Source organism: Lonchura striata, chromosome 1A (genome assembly GCF_050655825.1).
Source record: "Lonchura striata isolate lonStrDom1 chromosome 1A, ASM5065582v1, whole genome shotgun sequence".
In the NCBI taxonomy this organism is placed as follows: Eukaryota; Metazoa; Chordata; class Aves; order Passeriformes; family Estrildidae; genus Lonchura; species Lonchura striata.
In genome coordinates this window covers 26502687-26522723 of record NC_140741.1, presented here as the reverse complement: position 1 = coordinate 26522723, position 20037 = coordinate 26502687, and the positions used below count along the sequence as shown (strand labels likewise).

Below are 20037 nucleotides of genomic sequence, written 5' to 3'. Positions count from 1 at the left end.
TGAACCCAAAGCAGGAGTGAATGTGTGTGTGCAAGCACACGTGCTCCAGAGCAGTGGGCAGCAAACTCACTTTGTATCACATCAGCAACAAAAAGATTCAGTGCAGGAGACATTTGCAGGCATGAGCAGAAGAAAACCTTCACGCTCCTTCTCCAGGGTGAGCACATGCTTCAACTCTGAGATATGCTCCCTACCTCTTGAAATTAAATCAACATTCCTGTGGCTTGGGCGAAAAGAACGGGAATGAATAGTCGGGTTGTGCTGGCCTTGCTGCAGATTGCCTGGTAGATGGAGCCCTCTGCAGGAAGGAAAAAGCCCAGAGACTGCGGCGGTGCTCAGGCTGCGCTGCTGGGCACAGGAACATGATACTTTTATATCACATCCTCAGACTTTATCATGAAAATTATCACATTACCCTCAGTTTTGGGCTTGTTTTAAGCACTTTAATTTATCTTTTTACACAAGGGACAAAAACCCCCAGACTCCAGATGATACCATTGTATGAAGATGGGAATTAATGCCTCTGTGTGTGTGTGTGCTGGCGGGGAGACATAAGTACCTCCATTTTTTCATGCCATCTGACTGCAAAACCTTCAGATACAAAACCCAGGCCCCTGGTTCAAGGAATCAGCATTTGTTAGGGAGCCATCATCCAGGAGAGCTAGAGTTTAGGTTTCTTCCCTAAGGAAATCTGTGATGGTCCCTGAGTCTCAAAAAAGCTGCTTTCCTGGTCCCACAGCATCCCTATGCTCAGTAAGTCCTTACATTGATTAGGGTTCAATTTTCTTTAACTTTTTAGCATTTATGACACAGTTACAGAGCTGGGGCTTCCCAGGATTACAGCCCTCACTACAGGCTTTAGGAAGGGGGAGAGAAGGATTTCTTCTGAACTGAGGGGTTCCTATTTTACCTTGACCTCTGGTTTCACAGAGAGTTTCTAAATATTGGTGGCCTCCACCCCACAATCACTAAAAGACTGGGGCCTTTCTGCTCTGCAAATGACTGGACCATGCTCAGCTGCTCCAAGAGAATCTAGATGGTCCCTCACAGAAAAATACCCTGGCCTGGTGTGACAACAGGAGGGGCTGGATACACTGTGCAGACATTCTTTTCTCCTCTCAGATCCTGTCCCACACGTCTGGGGCTAAATGGGAGAACCCAAAGGCCAATAGCTGTTGAGCCTTTATGTTCAGACATGAGCAACCCCCTGCCCACACTTCCAACAGTCCTCAGTGGATCGCACTCTGCGCCTCTGGCTTCAGTTTGGAAGGTGAAGAAGCAAACAGGGCAAGCTGTCCTGTCAGTCATCTGCCTGCCAAGTGGGACGCAGATGGAACCAAAACTCCCAGATTTCTTCACTGGAAGAGCCCAGTGTGAGAGGGAAGCTGTCCAATAACCTACACCTTTCTGATGCCGGTGACCAGGTCATGGTTCAGTTTTTGCTGGCAATCTTTTTCTTACGGGCAGAGACCAGATCATAGAAAGGATCCTGTGTGATGCTGGTCCTGGAAATTAGAGGAAATGGGAGCAAAAGTAAGAGACTTAATGAAGGAGATCAGCATAGACAACCTAACTGAACTTGAACAGAGACACCACTTATTAAAATGTAGGACTGGAGATTTGCAGACTTACAGCAGAGAATTTAGCTGTGGCTAGAGATTCTCCAGAAGGGACCTCAAAACTCTTTAAAGTCTACAGGTACCATAGTTGTTATACTGCAAACATTTCTTTCCACCCCCCTTTTCAAGCTCTGATAAAAGATAGCCAAATAAACTTTGTGACCACTTGTCCCTAGGGCTGAAAAAAGGCAACTCAAGCCTCAAGTTCTCCTCACCGTATTGCCTCAATCCACTCGTCACGCTCTGCTGGCGTGGCTGCTGAGATCTTGTAGGACTGATGCTTGCCTTCAACCACCTTCCCATCCCCATCTGTTTTGCAGGCTTTGATCTTCTGCCCTTTGCAGTTGGGATTGAAGAGTTCAAAGCAGTTCTGTCCAAAAGGAAACAAAATGGGGCAGCAGGATTAGATGGGGGACCAAGAAGACTGCTGTCTTCAACCATGGGTAACAGGCTCAGAACGTCCAATGGGCAGCAGTCTCCAAAATGCAACAGACCCTATCTTTCCCTACCCCAAAAATTTCCCTGTGAGTTAGATAATCTTCTTTCTTAGGTAAATACACCCCTCCTGTGAACAAATGGACACTAAAACAGGCTTTATGGAGAGATGGAGAATCAACACTTATCAAAACACACCTTCCAGGATCTGTCACTCCACTCCACTCATGAAAATCCCTCCCCCTCTTAAGCAGATGCAACATCCTCTTTTCTGTCTGCCACCACACAGATAGAAGGCACTTTTCCCAGAGCCATGACACATTGAAAAGTGGGTATCCACAAAAGACACACAGAAGAAATGAGTCACTTCCTGGGCAAGTTCCCTAACACCAACAGTTCTGTTTGGTCTACATGTGCTGTAACTCATTATGGAGAGTCCCAAGGAGAGAAATTAAACCCACATCTCCTGGTGCAAAATAAGTAGGAAGTCAGCATTCATCTGTGTGCATTCATCTCTGCCCCCTACACTCACATACACACATGAAAACATACAATACAGTCAGCCAAAGGACAGCTCTCTTCTCACATCAAAAGCACAAATTAAAAACACAGTCATGTCTAGATGGGGACATAAGACAGTTTGCAATGGCACCTTCCCTCTGAGAAGCAAGTAGAGTAGAAGCAATTTGTGTAGGGTAGGAGGAATTTGTGTACATCTTCTCTTCCCTCCAACCATCTGAAAGCCTGTGCTGGCAAAGTGCCAACCAATAGACACTTACTGGCTTTTTGGGATCATTCACCTTCTGGACTGATAGATTCTCCAAGGGGATAATACCCAGAGGCTCTTTGTCCTGAAGGCAAGGAAACATGAATTAACACCAACATTCTCCCCAAATCCATGCCACTGTTTAGAACCTCTCTGATTTCCCCTGTGTGGGCCTTTGTGGAGGTGGATAAGGGCAGAGTAATGCCTCGGGAGACCCCTTCCATTGACACACAAGAGAAGACCACAGCTGCAGTGTCCAGCCTCTCTCCTCCTCCAGACAGGAGGTGAGGAAACAGCACAGGAGAGAGTGGAGATGTGAGATCAGTTTGGGAGCACATGGTAAAAAGGGGAGCCTGGCCTCCTACCCTCTGCTCCTCCCTGGCCCCTTAGAGGCTCACAACCACCCAGAACAGTTTCCCAACCATGAGTTAAGCCCTTACCGTGGTATATTCAAAGTAATACAGGCAGTTATCGGTCAGAATGAACCAACGGCGTTTCCAGGTTTTCACACGTCCTCCTATAGGCAGTGAGGTTCAGGAGCCATTAGTCACACACTTTTCTGTCCTTCCCCCGAGCTCCAGACATGCACACACAGTCACACCCTCCCAGCTCTCCCTGTAGATGAGCCCCAGGGAGACACCATGGTACCCCTGACGTGATGCTGTGTGACAGACACACACACGGAGCCAATTTTGCTCTGATGGATCTGGGAATGGGGAGGGGTTTTGAGTCTCTTTTTGAGCAAAGCCTGCAGGATCTGGGACAAAGGAACAGGCGGCTGGTCTCAACAGCAGGTGTCAGCCTCAGCCCACCGCAGTAGACGGGAGCGAAGGACAGTGAAGATGACGGCAGGTTCCCGGAGCAAATTTATGGTGGGAGGCAGACAAACGGGGAGGTCAGAGGAGCTAGGGGAGTCTTCCCCCTTACCTAGTTTCAGCAGCCAGCCTTCACGGTTAGGGTTGAAGAAAGTGTGGGTGAGGTCATTGCCATCATCCTCTGGTATGGAGAACGGCTCGTTCTTTATGCTCTCAAACAGATTCTGCCCCAGAGCATTGGTGGGGAAGGAGAGAGAGAGAAAGAGAGAAAGTAAGATTGATTTCTGACAAAGCTTGTACACAGCTATCCTAGGTCCATGTGGCCCATCACTCTGTTTTTACAAGGCAAGCTGGATGAAGGGCGGGACAGCACACAATGAGCACTGGGGGTAAAACAGTCCCCAGTCTGCACCTCACAGGGTCTCCAGGGGGGTCACCAGCTCTTTTCTGCATCTTGTGCCATAAAAAGAGTCTCAGTTTGGAAAATCACAGCCATAAAATGGTGCTCCCATAGCAAGACAAGCTGCAGTGACCAAACCCAGCATGTGACAAGTGCTGCTGTGGGTAGTATTAAGGCACTAGGATGGGACTCGGCAAGGCAGAGATGCAGCCCCATTTAGAACCTGGGTTGGTGGTGTGAAATGCTGCTGGGAAGTGGAATGTGGAGACCAGCATGTAGAGCTGCATAGCCACAAGGAGGCACATTTCACAGAGCTAAAGCTTTGGTACTGAGGGGCACAAAGGGTGACATTTATAACAGCAGAGTAACAGGGACCAGGTTACTGCTTTCAAAAGATTCTGTAATGTTGTTCACATCATTGTATCTGCCATCATGTATTACACAAACCCCAAACCAAGGGAAAAAAAAAAAAGACTACAGGCTCCTGCACCTTCCCTCAAATTGCCTGGAAGAAATGACACTTTGGAGAATGATCTAAAGCCTCTACCCTGAGGGGATGCTGCTCAGCAAACCCCAGGTGTGGGATACCGGCAGCCCCTTTGACACAAGACAGAAGTTTTTCTGCCCAGGCTGCTTGGGTGAAGGCAGACACATCAAAACAGGCTGCCCACCTCTCCTTTACCTCACAGGGCAGGTCCCATGCCTGCTAAACTTTCAGGAAAATGTCAGCTGTAGCTTTGCTAATGGATGCATCCCCTATCTCTGCACCTCTGCTTCTCAATGGACCCAGGGGATGAGAGAATGGGAATTCTTCTTACCTTTAGAAGCTCTTCTGGCAGGTCCCCTCCATTGTCAATGCCTCTGTTGATGGATACAAACCTTTCAAAGTGGGGTTTGTCTTTCACATTGGGGTTGTGCAGGCTGGTGTTAAGCATGATGATAGAGAAGGAGAGTACATAACAGGTATCTAGCAATGAGAAAGAAAATCAGCATGGGTGGCACTTGTCTTAGAGGGCAGATCAATCCACACCACAGGTGGCTTGGTTTCTAGTCACTGAAGAAGACAGTCATCCTCTCATTTGAAGAAGAGAAAGAGGGACACAGTTAATTTCCTGTGAGGGAGGTGATTCTATGCCCTCGGGATAATGGGGCAAGCTGGGCAGATGCAGCTCTGCCAGCAGGAAAGTTTCTGCAGACCTACATCTGTCTACCCCTGCTGTGATGAGTTAATACCTCATGTGAGGCTGGGAGCCCTTCTCCAGTCTGGTGCCCATCAGGAGGGCTGGAGCACAGTAGCAAAAGGAGGACTGAAGATGCTCAGTTTATTGAAAATCTTCACAGGAACTGGGCTGCCTCCTTTAGCTTAAGGGGAAACACACTTCCTAGTGATGCCGCCTGTGTTTTGTGAATGGAAAAGGAAGGCTCCTCTCCTTAGCAAACAGCATAGTTCAGCTTTACAGGCCTTCTTCCCTCAACTACCTGTGGACTGGAACATTCCTGGGTTACACTTGCAGTACCAGTTGGCAAAGGCCTCCATCATCCGGTCAATCTTCTGCGCCTCCCCAGGCAGCCGGAAGCTCCAGAGGAACTGTCTGTCAGGAGCAGAGTGTCACAGCATCACTCACATGGGATCCAAAGGACACTGATGCCTCCCCTCAACCCATGCAACACCATGAAGATAGGAGAAGTCATCCCATCACACTGGGGAGACAACACAGGGCATGGAGCAGGAGCTCTGCTCCTCTCCAGAAATTGCCTGGATAGTTCAGCCTCAAACACCCTAAATGCAGGAAGGAGAACTAAGCCTCCCAGAAATCACGGCTCTGCTCCCCTAATGAGAGCCCTGCAAGGCAGCAGAGGCCTCAGGAGAGAGAGTCCTGCCAGGGGGTGGCCTGTAATAAAACAAGGTGCCCTAAAACAGAGTCACTTTGTTATTGACATAACAGCACTAAGGACAGACATTTCCTGCTGCCAAAAATAACCTTTTTCGTTCCCCCAGACACTGAAACCACAGTGACCCACTTTCTTGCACATGGGAAACCCAATCCAGGGGCCATGAAGGTGTTTCCCACCCCCCTGAGAAACTGTTGACACCTCAGAGAGGAACAGCCCTGGAGCCAACACACACAGCAGGGCCTAGGGAAGCTCCCACTTCATCCCAAGGAGGCTTCCTGACCTCGCTGGGTGGTGAGACCCAGCGGCTGAGCAGGTTCCAGCTCTGTCCCAGCATCTGGCACGCTCACTCACCTCAGCGCCTGCACCAGGTTGAGGTTGGCAAATTGGTGACATGCCACAAAGGCCTGGAGGATCTGAATGTTTGTGGGGTCCCTGCAAGAGGATAGAGGGAAAAGGTCAGAAGAGAGCTTTGACTCTGCTCTGTCTGGATGTCCCTCGGTGTAACAACACACACTGGCTCCATCCCAGTCTCACTTCCCCTCTGGCCAAGTAGCCAAGGTGCACACTCCAGTGTGGGATGACTGATCCCATTGCAGGCAGGAGAAAAGGTAGCCCATACAGCCAGCCTTAGTCACACTCTAAACGCCCTCCCAGGGGTGTCCTGCCTACCCAGCCCACTGTGCTTGGAGATATGTTCAGTCTTGACACCTGGATTAGGTCTGCCACAGGTCATCCAAAATAGCAGTTCAAAAGGGCCAGGCAGGACAGGGCCCCCAAGGAGTCTCCTCATCCTGGGTTGCTCACCTCCCACCCAGGTAATCCCCAATGGCTGTTTTGTTCAGTCCTTCACCCTTGTGGAGGAATCTGGCAATCTCCTGAAGGTCTGAAGACAATACCTGGTGCTCAATCAGGTACTGGATCCCCTGGGAAGGAGAAGCAGGAGAGGGAAGTAAAACAGCTCTATGGTCTATTGAGAAAGTAGAATCCCAACACTCTGACATCAGCTTTCCTTAGCTTTAGTGTACTTGCTCCTCTCTTACTCCCCACTCCCTTCATGGGAGACCACAACCATGTTCTCATCTTTATTCAATCCCTCTTCATCCAAAATGGGTTGTCAGTCCCATTTTCATATCATCCCTACATTTGGCTAAATGTTTCACTGGGATGGAAACTCAAAATAAGGCAATGTAGATTTCAAGTCCAAAAAGGAAAAGTGAAAATAAGAAATTTAAATATTTTCAATCTAAATGTCTTACTGTTCTGTTCCTAAATGTTTTTTTCTTTCTAAATTAACTTATAAGGAAAATTATTTGTTTAAAAGAAAGCATAATAAGAAAAAATGTACTCAGACAAAAATATAGGCTTGAGACAACTTGAAACAATTTTTTCCTAGATTTTTCTTCTATGCCACAGAACAGAGAAGTCTGCAATCTTTTCATCTCCATCCCTCCTAGACGATAAGAACTGAATATGCTTTTCAAGGAATATAGAGGTTGTGAGTTGGGTTGTGCAAAGAGTCAATATCCTATTTTAGAGAGAATTTCATGACTTTTAAAGCCAGAGAAAAAGCTGAGGCTTTTTTCAAAAGATTCTTGACAACATCGAACAATGCTGCAGTTCTCCAGACCACACTGCAATTCTCCTTGCAATATACTATAAAAGAATGAAAATTGTTTTAGATCCATCAAAATGTTCTACTTCAACAGAATCATTTCACTTTCTCTTGCAATATATATGAAACTATTTTTAAAATGCCCCAAAGAAAAATCAGCTTTAAACAAAGAAATTGAAATTTTTGTAAGATTTTCTTTTCCCGCTCTATTTTCCTTTCTTTTTTCCCAGATGGATTTTCAGTATGATCAATTTAATTTTGAAAAGCATTGCAAAATTAAATTGATCATTTATGATGATGGGGCCCCATTTTCCAGATGAAAATGTTTATCCCCAAAGGTTTTTATTCCTAATGCTTACCTCCTCTAGCCTCAGGGACTTTCCATAGGATCTTGGAGATAGGAACTCATTTATAAGTATCAGCATTGCATGGAATGGAGTGTAACCTTAGAAAGGAGGGGCAAAGAAATTTCCTTGCATTGCAGCACCTCTCACTCTGTGGCATATAGCAAGAGGGAGGCAATTATCAGAGATCTGCCTTATATAGGCACAGAGTATGTAACATTTTGACCAGTCTGATTGGCATTGAGCTCATAAAGCTAAACTGGTTTGAGGTTAGAATTAATTTGGGCATTCCCGCAGAGCATGGCAGAGAGAGATGCCTTAGGGGCTTTAAACCAAGGTCAGACAGAGAGGCAAAATAAAATCAACTCTCACACAGGCTGTAAGTACTGAGACAACTCCCACTGGCAGAGGGATGTCCAGGGGACAGGCAAGCACTCCAGCTGGGGTGTGGCCACTAGAGAAGGCACCTTGACGCTCTCAGCAGGGCACAGAGGAGGCATGGAAAGCTGTCATGCAGGGCAGCAGCCACCCGAGATGTTAGCTGTGATGGTGAGCTGATAGCACAGCTTTGTGGTTTTCCTTGAAGAGCTCAAAAAATGCTCCGCAAGTGAGAAGAAAGGAAGAGGGAACTGTCTTTCTCACATCCTCTTCACTTAATTATGATGGTTTTAGAGCTTTCTGCAGTGATGTCTTGACATCACTGATCAGAGCTCCAGAAAGTGGAAAAGCTACGTTTACTCCACAGTTCAACCAAAACAGTTTCCAAGATGACAGGCATTCTGTCCTCTTCTGTTCTGAATGAGCCAAGGAACCTGACACACTGACACACTCTCAAAACTTCTCACCTTCTTCTCTAGTTCATCCTCCTCTATCACTTTATAGCAAGCTCCTAGCCTCTCAGAGTCAAGGAGGGCTGTGTTGAAGGAAATTTGGCTCTCATGGCATGCTGGCAGTGTTAAACCATCCTCCCTTTACTTCTCTTAGGTTTGGGTTGAATTGGCATGGCCTCTAAGCCCATGATGGGGGGAGGCAACACAGCTTCATCATACAACCTCAGTCAGGGGGAGGGCAGAGGCTGCTCCCAACAGGGACCTTTGTGAGGTAGAAGCCCATCCCCACAGACCCCTGCCACAGTTCCTTTGACATCAGTGGCTGCAACTGGAACAGCAGCCAGCAGAGGCTCTTCCTCCCAGCTTTATCCTAATAGGTAAAATGAACAAATCCTACCTTTTCAGGATCCATGTTGAATTTCTTCCGGCCCACTGACAGAATTTTATCCCTCTGTGACAGCTTGCTGTAAACACAAAAAAGAGGGAAAAGTCATACTTAGAATAAAGGACCATGTAATTTCACTCACAAGGTGAGATATCACAAGGACAGGTGTCTGACTATCCAGGAATAATGAGAAATCTAAGAGGATAGAAGGGCCTCATTTCCCTGTCCATTTCTCTGCCCTCATTGTGAACTGAATCCTATCAGTGTTTTTTGTATTTTCAGCTTAAAAAGAGAGACGTTGTAAGCAAAGGAATACTAATTCCACTTGCCTGATCTGCTCTCCAGGATTACTCTCTGCCACTTGCTTCTCCTCTGCATGTTGGAAGCACTCAATCTCTGCAAACACCTCAGCAATCTCCTCCTTCAGCTTCTGTAAAAGAAATATCGGGAAGATGAAGGCAATGGAGGGAAAAACAGCAGACACCCTGTAAGGAAGAGTAAGAGTATGTCTAACTCCCTCCCTCAATCATAGGAAAAGGACAGGTGAGGTGCTCATGACCAGCTAAGGATGCCTATGGAATGGGCACTGCTCTGGAATGAAGCTGCTGGATTCCAGATGAAAACAACTGGAAAGAGAGACAAAAGGATGTTCTCATGCCTATTGTCAATCAAGACTGGAAAAATCCAGCTTAATCAGTGTGGCAAGTATCAGAGAACTCACCCCACTGTTGATTCCAGTTCCTCAAACAATGTCAGATGCAAGAATCCTCCCATTGCACCCATTCCTTTTGAGCTTTTATTTTGCATAGCCCTGCTACACATCCAGGAAAGAAGAAGTGGAACTGGTAACTGTGAGATCAATACGAGCCTGAAGTGGCTGTATTGTGAAACACAGAATTTTTAATGTATCTGTCATTTAAATACCATTGAGCAGATAACTCTCTTCAGTTGGAGATAAAAAAAAGAGAGGAGGAGTAAAGGTAATTACTGCCAGATTAAAAAAAAAAAAAATCAATTGTGGAATTCACTTTCCTTTAGGCCCATGACAGACCATGGCTGCCTTGGCTGGATATTCTGTGTTACCATGGAAATAAAGGTGTCTATATCTCCTTGTTTCCATCCTGCAGTTATGTTCCACCTCAAAGCCAAAGTGCATCACAGCTCTCTTCTAGGAATCACCCAAATTCTTCCCCATAACAACCAGAACAGGCAAGGGAAGAAGAGTTATTTTATGACAGATCCTTTCTCATCAAGGAATGAGGATGTGGATGTAGCATGTAATCAGATAGGGAAACTGAATTTCTGCAATATTCCATAACTTAAAAGAGCTTCTGAGTTTCAGTTTTGCTCTGGCCACCTTCTGTTGTGCTTCATTGGTTCCCAGAGCTACGAGTGTTCCTTACTAAGTTTTAGTTATTGCACAAATGTAATAGAACCATTATCTCAGCTCATGACTTTCAAATGATTATCAGTTTTGTTTTTCTATTCACTGCTGTCTTTTGCCAGTGTTACTGGCAAGCCAAGACCCATCCTCTTTTCTCTTCCCCTCCCCATCCCCCAGATATGCCCCCAATCTTTGTGCTTAAGGGTACTGATAAATGCATTTAAAAAAAAAAAAAATCCCCTAGGAAAAATGTCTCTTGTTCTATGCCACTCTTTTCACCCAAACTCACTCTGCTCCACTGGACATTGTGTACTCCATTGCTTAATGGCTTTGGGTTTTAAAGCATGTGTTTATGAAGTCTAGCAACCTTTCTCTGTCCATAGTGGGCAAAAAAAGTGTAGCATTCCTGTTCAAGTATCCTGCTTTTACAGTGCCCATCGCCTGTTCTGAAAACTGAATAGAGACAAACACACACAAGTAAATCCCAGGCATGTACATTCATAGTTCTGAAAACGGAATAGAGACAAACACACACAAGTAAATCCCAGGCATGTACATTCATAATCTGTTTTGCAAGGGGGGCCATTCTGGTTTGCAGCAGAGAGAGGAGGTCTGGAAGCCTAAGAAGTAACATGTAGTTTGACTTAATCCTTTACTCCATGCCAGGAAATATTGCAGCTATTCCCTAGGCATCTGGACAGCTTCATGTTGTGGAAAAAACAGTCCAAGGCCAATGATTCAGTGTTATAAGCTCTCTCAAATGAGAAACCACATTTCATGGTGGAGGCACAATGGAATAGAATGGGCACAGCACCATGCAGGACTGTGATGCAGTTTTATTGACTGAATTTGTATCTGTTACTTTCAGACATTTTAGAAGCTACTCAAGAAACGGTTCAGTCAGCTATAAGAAAAGAAGGAAAGCAAGTTCCAGCCACAGAAACTTGTGTGGAAGGTCCTGACATGAGACCTCTGTGAAGAGACAGCATCCTTCATGCAGGACTTGCTAGAGGTCCCCAAAGCAAACAAAAGTTTGATAAACACAGGGGGATGCTGCAGGTAACTAGGACTGATATACCATTAGCAGGTAATCAGTAATTAAAAAGAATCATAAATGCTGAGCCAGATGCCTGCCAGTATGACTTAGCAAAGACATTTCTTTACTCCTAAATATACAGTTCCAATTCAACACTGCTCATAATCTGACAATCCTTTTTCAAATATCCCACTGGGGCAGCTGATGATTGCTGGAGGAGAGAGCACCACAGGCTGCATGTACCCTGGTGACAAACAGGCCAGGGCAGCCTGAAGTTTAAAACTGAAGTTGGATCATGACTGAGAAAATGCCTCCTTTGCAAGAGCACTTCTGCATGGCCTGGACTGTTACGTGAAATGCTCCTCAGTGAAGACAGATTTCAGAAGGCTAGGCAGGCACAAGGGACAGGATGGTCCTTACCTTAATGTCATCCAAAAGCTCCTGTTTGTGCTTCCTGATTTTTTCTATTTCAGCCTCTTCAGCCCCACTCAAGCCAGTTGATTCTGAAATAATAAAGATTCCTGTGAAAACTCTACTGGGGCCAATATATCATGGAAAAAGCTGCCCCAGCCTCTCAGCACTTACCTTCTCCTGGGGTTATGCCACAGCAACTCTGATTTCTGTGTTTCAGCATCTGTGCTCCTGGTTGTTGCAACCACTGCACCTCACCTTTGCCTTGCAAATGGTTCTCAGTCCAGAGTGTCCAGCACAGACCATATCCCCTCTCCTTGCAGCCAGTGGCTCTGCACAGCCCTCTCAGCTGACCCTGCAGATATCCACTGCTTATTCAGGCAATTCTGCTCACCCTGAGCATGGTGAAAGGGTCTCACTAAATGCACTCTGGTGGTTGTTATGTCAGTCATCTTTAGGTACTGAAAATCTATGACCTAATTACTTAATCTCCATCCAAACCTCACAAGAAAACCACTGGCTTCGTGAGTTGATCTGCCATAGCTAGAGTCAGAAATGGCTTAAGAGTGAAAATCAAGGTTTTTCAAGTAGGAGGACAGGATCTAGGGGATGAAAGCCTTGCTGATAAAAGGCATGTCTTTGGCTATTGTTCTGTGAACAGCAGAAAATGCAGAAATATGAGTAGGCTTCCTTGTAATGCACAGGAACTTAAACAAATAACAGCAAAGCCAAGGCAACCACAATATGATTCATAAAAGACCTAAAAGAAATGCAGCAACAGTGCTGCTGCTAAATATAATCCAGGTGAACGACAGCCTCTTCTGCAAGGACAATGAGAAGGCTGAGAGCATTGAAGATCACTGGTGAACTTGCAAACAGGGTCCTTGCTGCACCCAAATGCTGCAAGATAAAGCTTCACCAGGAAGCCAGATCAAGTCACTGGATGCCCTGCTCCACTATTTCATAAGACAAAAACCCCTGGGCCTCCTGTCTTCCCAGAAAAAGGGGAAGTAGCACCAGCTGCATTGGAAATTCTCTTAGTGTGGATCTCACATGCAAAACAACTGCTACAAATGTGAGTGGAAGAAAAAAAGGGAAGGAAGCAGCCACAACAGAAGGAAAAGCGACAAGGGCAATGATCTTAGTATGCTCCTTTCTTGTCATGGCCACTACAGCTCAGAAAGACCCACCTTCCCCAATCCTAATCTTTGCCCCATCCTCCTGGCTGGTTGTGTTTCCATGTGCTAAGTATGCTTCTGTTACTTTTCTCAGGCTTCAGCCTCTCCCCTGCCACTCTTCCTGATGATTTCAAGCATCACATTCCCTGGGGAGAGGCTGCTGAGTCTGTGGGAGTAAAGGACTGGACAAGGACCCAGCATGAAGCCAGGCTGGGAAGGACCCATGTGCCCTCCCAGTCCTGCAAGCAGCCCTTGTGAAGAGCAGCAAGAAGTTGTCTGATTGTCAAGACAGAAGGAAAAAAGCATCCAAAACCTCATGACAGCCAAATCTGTAGGTGAGGGGGAAAGCAAAGCAGGCCAGAAGGTTAGCAAACAAAAAGCAAACAAATGAAAAGAGACCACAAAGAAAAACAACCAAAAACATGCAGTGGCTCTGGTTCTTGTAAGGTGGGTTGCTGACTTCCCTTTGAATGTCAGCCCTGTGCCTCTGAGCAGTCCCCAGGCCCTTCAGCTTAATTTATGTATCCTGCAGTTGTGGTGTCTGCAGGAGATCAGCCAGCCTCTCAGTCTCTCCAGCTGTATCTCTCTCACTCCTGTTGGGGTTTGTAATTGTGGAATCACTGGGGTGACTCCTTGACAAATTACAACAAAGACCTTTTGCCCTGTATTTCTTTCCACAAAAGCACTGTAGGAGGACAGCCCTGAGGAACCTTGCCTTCCCCACCACATCAGCAAACGCTGGTTGCTTTGCTTCAGTTGTTCTGTGTCTACTAAAGCAGCCTAAAGCATCTCAGAGTCATGAGGCTCCCAGAGGATGCCATCTCACCCACACGACCCCCAACAAGGCTGTAACTAGCACAGTCCCCCTTCCTCCTGAACATCTGAGAACTGCAACTCCCACCTGCCGAGTCTGCCAGAATGAGAACAGTGTGGGAAGGACTGTGTGTGTGGGGTGGGCAGAGGAGAAACAGAAGGAGTCACAGAGAAGGGGAAGGAACCAAGGGGTAAGACAGTAGGAAAGGGTGACATAGTTTGGAAATAAATGGATGGATCAAACTTTTAGAGCAATTTAGACTGAGCTGCAGAGAGGGCCTTTGTCAGGTTTCCTATACAGCTTAAGTCCTCGATTGCTTTAGAAAATGGCCCATGCCTTGTCGAAGTCCTCAGTAGCACCTCAGTTTTACTTCCCTCTAGGACTAGATCAGCACACAGATGAAGCATAGCCCTGGTCAGGGCTCTCTGCACAGGGGGAAATGTCACCCTGATGAAGAACACACCACAAAAACACCCGCAGGTTTCAAAAGGATGCTGTCAGCCCAACCAATACTGATGTTTTCCAGTTCAGACACACAAAAGATGGCTAGGATCCTCTCCAGAGAGAACATTAGGTTGTTGCTTGGAATTTATTTTCAGAGAGCAAATGTTGAAAGGAAAGTGCATCAGCATCACATTTGTGGGTCTTACACCTGCCCCTGAGGTTGACTCCCCACTCTCAGGGCAGACCCACATAGAAAGACCAAAGACCTGCCAGTTCTTCACAAACTCACCAGAATTGTATTTTCAGTGCTGTCAGAACACAGACTTCAATTCCAGTTGTGTGGCTTATGCCTTCAGCCTCCCCAACCAGAGGGCAGGTCAGAGTTGCCCAAACATCTGGGTACTTGTGTGGCCAGCAGAGAGTTCTGTGTTCACTGGTTTCATCTCCCATTGCAAAGAGCTGTGCTGAACCACCCAGGTGTAAGGCTTTCAGTGCCATGGAAAATTACAGGAATAGGGAGATGGCTTCTGGAGCACAGAGGTAAGTGGGAAGTGACCACACAGGAGAGCTGGAAGGATGCACTGCAGAAGCAGCAGGGGAAGGTTATGAAGAGTGATTGTACCTGTGCCACCACTGCAGACCCGTGTGTTACACAACCACGGTACCACAGCAAAGGCTCTTCAGGCTCATTTGCAAGGTAATGGAGGGCTTTGAGTATCGCTGATAAAGGGCTTGGGCACCTCCACCCATGGCACCACAAAAGCAAAGTAGCCTGATGGGCAGCTTCTGCCTGAAGGAAGCTCTCTGGTAGAAAAATTTCACCTGAAATTCCTTTTTTTTTTTTCCGATATGGCTGCTGTGTCATCTCCAGTAAAGAGCACCACCTCCATAGACAGGTACCAGTCTAGTAGCAGGGAGATGACAGAGCCTTCCAGTCCTCAATTCTCTCCATGTGTGTCTCCCTTCTGCAGCATTCCACAGTTCTCTGCCAGCTTGTATCAGAAGACCCAAAAGGTTTAATTTGCACATTTCAGCTATGAGGGAAAGCTGGCAAGAAGAATTTATATTGTCTACTGGTCCCCTTATCTCACGTGACAACTTACATCCATCCTTCAGGATAGCTTTCCATGACTTTTGACTACAGCTCTTACCCCACACATCCCAGCACAGGACTCCACAGTACCAGTCTCCTCTCCTGTGTGTCACACATCCAGCTCAAGGGCTTGGCACACCAGCTCTGTGGCCTCACTCAGACAGTCCTGAGAGGGTTCTGAAGGAACTGGACACACACTGCAGGGAGAGCAGCCTCCCCAAGGCATCAAGCCTTACTTGCAAACAGAGGTTCACCTAACAGGATCCTCACTCTCCAGGCAGGAGTGGCCCCAGAGAAAGATGCACATGCACCTCTGACCTTTCAGGACAACCATGCCACAGCTGAGCAATTCCAAATGCATTCAGTACTCTAAGGCCCACTGGAAAACTGTTTCTGGTGTCAGCCTTGGCTCCCAAGGGAGTTCAGCATCAAACAAACCCACTTTCTCACCCAGCTGTGGAGAGACAGGATGGGACTGAGCAAAAACGCCAGTCAGAGCCAGCACATCTCTCCAGGCATTGCCTGTCTCTAGGCTCTGCCTCTACCCAGAACTGAGCAAACCCCCGTGGTGCCTGAATAGGATCTCATTGTGCTATTGCAGTGTGCATACCTTCTTGAAGGTACGCTTGCTTGAATGTGTAACTTTCAAGACATAATTAATGCAGTAACACATAACCTGAGTGAATGACTGTGTTAGACCTTCAGTTAGGAGTCTAATTTCTGTCAAAGGCACACCCCAAAATAAATAGCAAAATATGAGTTATCCCTCCTTCTGCCCAGTTTGTCCACAGTTGCTTTCAGGTAGTGAGGGCTGGGTGATCAGAAGAGACCCATTTTCACCAATATTCAATACCAGTCAGATGCTGGCAAGAACTCAGCTCCTACAGGTACCATCAGTTTCCCTGGCAAGCAAGGCTGGTGTGTGGTTTGAGCATGCCCTTTCCTTGGCTGCACCTCAGAACTAAAAAGTGCAGAACAGCTGTTGAAACTGGGCACTGCTTTTTGCTTTCACTCTGTGTCCCGTATCCTATACACAAAAGCCAGAGGGGACAGAGTCAGAACGAGAAGAGACATTGCAAGGTGATCCTTTTTCTTCCTTTGTTCTGGTTCCCACTCAGCTCTCCCTCTGACACGCTCAGAGCTTCCTCAGCCCGAAGCTGGAAATGTTCAGTCTGGTGGCATGCCTTTCCTTGCTGAATCCCAACCACTTTATCCACCACCTGCCAAAGCAGGAAATAAAACCTAAGGTCTCTCTCAGTTCCTCAGATGTGGTTTATTTCCCCTCACCCACATCTGCCCACTGAGGCAGGCAGGCCCACCTGTAGACCACTTGGAGCTTCTAGAACCCTAATACAGTTGTTTACCTCTAACATGGCCATAAGCAAGGGAGGTCCCAGCACCAAAAGCCTTGCACAGGTGTTACACTGGGATGTAACATGGGATGTAGCATGAGAGGCTCTGCAAAGGTAAGCCAGCTCCTGGGATCTGTAGGGAAACACCACAGAGGAGCTTGCCAAGTTGAATGAGAGCAGCCAAAGCCTACAATGCTCACCCAGGTGTCACATACACCATTGACACCGAGGAGTCAGTTCCCAGCTCGGCCCAGCATCACTGGCCCAAGGAATCAAAGCAGTAACACTCTCAGCATGAAGGCCATTCAAACCAGTGGGGAAATTTATCCCAATGGGAAAGGAGACCAAGTAAAAAGAAACCCATGCCTAGTGCTGAAAACTGACAAGCAATTAACTGTACCACCAGGGATCTTCCAGCATGCCATTCCTCCAGCCACAGCATCCACTCCAGATGCTGGGATTTCATGGTGTGCTCTTCTCCATCAAATTGAGTGCAGAGCCCTCACCCCAAAAAAGACACACAATGGTTGAGGCTTACCAGCAGGGCAAAGGTCCATTCTGAAGAGCACGATATATGTTCAACACATCTGGTGTTCCTCGTTGTATTTGGTTCGTTCAGATGCTTCACAGAACTGAAACAACTTGGAGCCAGTGAACCAGACCGCAGCAGCTTTGGGGGGCGGGTTTCCCTGTGACTCCTCCTTCTTCTCCTCATCCTCCCCCCATGTCACAAGCTTGTAGAAGTGAAAACTGTGTACATGTTTCCATGAGCCAACTGAGGCTGATTGCCTACTTTTAAATGCAAATGCACAAATGCATCTCTATCCCAGCAGCTTTTTGGGAATCATTTTTTGAGGAGACTAAAATGAGTGGTGAGAGGCTTTTGCTTGAGATACTCAGAGGAGAGAGAGGGGAAAAGGAAGTTCTTGATTCAGAAAACCCATCTGATTGGGGAAGTGGTTTCATTTTAAAGGAAGATTCTTCCTGTGGAAATTCAGCAGCAGAGTGGGGTGGGGGCAGGGATGGGAATGAAGGCTCTAGAACTGGAGGAAGGTGGATGAAGGGAAGGATAAAGTCAGACTCCTCTGCTTCACTCAATGCTCAGTGTAACTTAAAGTCGTGCTCCTTTTTCCCCCCATAACAAAGTGTTTTTATTGTGAAACCTTGTAAGTAAGGATAGAGTGAACTAAGGAGAAATGCAGTCCTCTCTCAGATTTAGTAATATTTCTGATGGTGAGAGACCTGGAATTAGCAGCCATTCAGGAACAGGAATGAAATCTTGAAATCAGAGGACAGAGCTGAACAAATACTCCAGAAAGGAGATACTGTCAATCAAGGATGAAATTGAAAAATGCAGTAAATTTAAAATGGAATTACTACGACCAATGGTACTGAGATGAAATTGGGTGTAGCAAAATAGACAAAAACATGCCAAAATTATTCCCTTTGAAATCCCTAAAATAAGAAAGAAAGGTTTAAAAAAGAGGCAGAAGAGAAACAAAAAAAAATTGAAATATAAACAAACAACAAAAAGAAGAGGCAATGGGATGTCCTGACGTGCGGGAACATGGACAAAATCTTGCTCAATTGATCCTCATTTAAATTGCAAGGTTTCATTCCCTTCCCTGAAAGGAAATTCTTCCTTTTGGGAAAGGGAATGAAATCTTGAAATCAGAGGACATAGTTGAAAAAACACTCCAGAAAGGAGATATTGTCAACCAAAAATGAAATTGAAAAATCCAGTAAATTTGAAATGGAGTGACTACAACCAATGTACTGAGATGAAATTTGGTGTAGGGAAACAGACCAAAACATGCCAAAATTATTCCATATGAAATCTCTAAATTGAGGAAAGAAAGATAAAGAAAGAGAAGATAAATGGAAAAAGTGAAATTAAAAAAAAAAAAGCCCTGATAGGATGTGAAAACAAGAAAAGCCAATGGGATATCCTGAAGTGCAGGAATACAGACCAAAGCTTGCCCTATTGATCCTCATTGAAATTGCAACATTTCATTCCCATCCTGAAAGGAAATTCTTCCTTTTGGGAAGGTAATGAAATCTTGAAATTGGAGGACAGAGTTGAACAAACACTCCCAAAAAGAAGATATGGCCAATCAAAAATGAAATTGAAGAAACCAGAAAAATTGCCCAAATGAAATTGAAAAACCCAGAAAATTTGAAATTAAGTGACTATAACTAATGGTACTGAGATGTCGGGAAATAGAGCAAAACGCGCCAAAATTATTCCCTTTGAAATCCCTAGAAGCAGGAAAGAAAGGTAAACAAAGACACAGAACATAAATAGAAAAATTGAAATTTAAAAAGAAAAAAAAATACCCATGATAAGATGTGAAAACAAGAAAAGCCTATGGGATGATCTGTCAAGTTTGTCCTCTAATTTCAAGATTTAATTCCCTGAAAGGAAGAATTTCCTTTCAGGAAAGGGAATGAACAGAGTGCAACAAACACTCCCAAAGGAAATCTTGTCAATCAAAAATTAAAATTAAAAATCCAGAAAAAATGAAATGGAATTATTACAAGAGATCATACTGAGATTAAATTGACTTTAGGGAAATAGACCAAATTTTTCCAAAATTATTCCCTGATTCAGTCCCTTGCTCGAGGGCCATTCATGTGTAGCCTCAGAAAGAAAGACACAGATTGCCCTCCCTTCCTCCCAGTGTTTTGCACTTGCTTTAAGCTGTGGTTATGCAGAAAGTTCAGTGCTGTTTTTGGATGAAGCTCAGTGAAGAGTGGGAGATATCCCCAGCTTGTACATGTCAAGCAGTGGCAGAAATCCAGAATTCATTTACACAGGCAGCTGTAGGCAGGGTCACAACCTGTGATCCTTAGGAAGACTTGGTGCTATGCATTTAGGACTCACTTTCTATAGCCTGTTTAAATATTTACTAAGAAGCAGTTAGAAACTTGGGAGTGAAAAAAGAGGAAGGGAGTGAGCTACATGAATGCAAACTCATTTCCAGCTGTTACACCCACATCTTCACAAAATGTCCAGACCTAAAACTATCAGAGGCCTGCACTTGGGTCACAAATTGTCAATACCCTATCCCGTGAAAACTAAATTTCTGTCTTGAGATTCTGGGCTACATAAGAGGAGAATTCACTGCTCCAGAAGCTAGGCCAGAGCCCCCAGTTTGTTCACTGGAGCTGGTTTTGGTGTATAACCTCCAGTCCTTCCTTCCATCACTCTTTTCTACAAAAA

General features: G+C 45.7%; 1 protein-coding gene across 5 annotated transcripts in view; it reads right to left on the bottom strand.

Annotated features, from left to right (window-relative positions):
- Positions 1 to 421: 421 nt before the first annotated feature.
- Positions 422 to 20037, bottom strand: part of CYTH4 (cytohesin 4) — a 38586-nt gene continuing 18970 nt past the window's right edge. The window contains exons 1-14 of one of the 5 annotated variants that reach the window (XM_085569211.1): positions 17353 to 19996; positions 12108 to 12288; positions 11943 to 12025; positions 9428 to 9532; positions 9115 to 9177; positions 6736 to 6854; positions 6283 to 6363; positions 5515 to 5627; positions 4854 to 5002; positions 3748 to 3859; positions 3261 to 3337; positions 2834 to 2905; positions 1835 to 1989; positions 422 to 1505 (exon numbers count right to left, since the gene is read on the bottom strand). In XM_085569211.1, coding sequence (XP_085425337.1) covers positions 1433 to 1505; positions 1835 to 1989; positions 2834 to 2905; positions 3261 to 3337; positions 3748 to 3859; positions 4854 to 5002; positions 5515 to 5627; positions 6283 to 6363; positions 6736 to 6854; positions 9115 to 9177; positions 9428 to 9532; positions 11943 to 12025; positions 12108 to 12288; positions 17353 to 17529 — 1560 coding nt within the window. In that variant the 5' untranslated portion in view covers positions 17530 to 19996 and the 3' untranslated portion in view covers positions 422 to 1432. Of the gene's footprint in view, positions 1506 to 1834; positions 1990 to 2833; positions 2906 to 3260; positions 3338 to 3747; positions 3860 to 4853; positions 5003 to 5514; positions 5628 to 6282; positions 6364 to 6735; positions 6855 to 9114; positions 9182 to 9427; positions 9533 to 11942; positions 12026 to 12107; positions 12289 to 17352; positions 19997 to 20037 lie in introns of those variants that run through there. The other 4 variants (XM_085569212.1, XM_085569214.1, XM_021554107.3 and 1 more) reach the window with 4 other exon arrangements.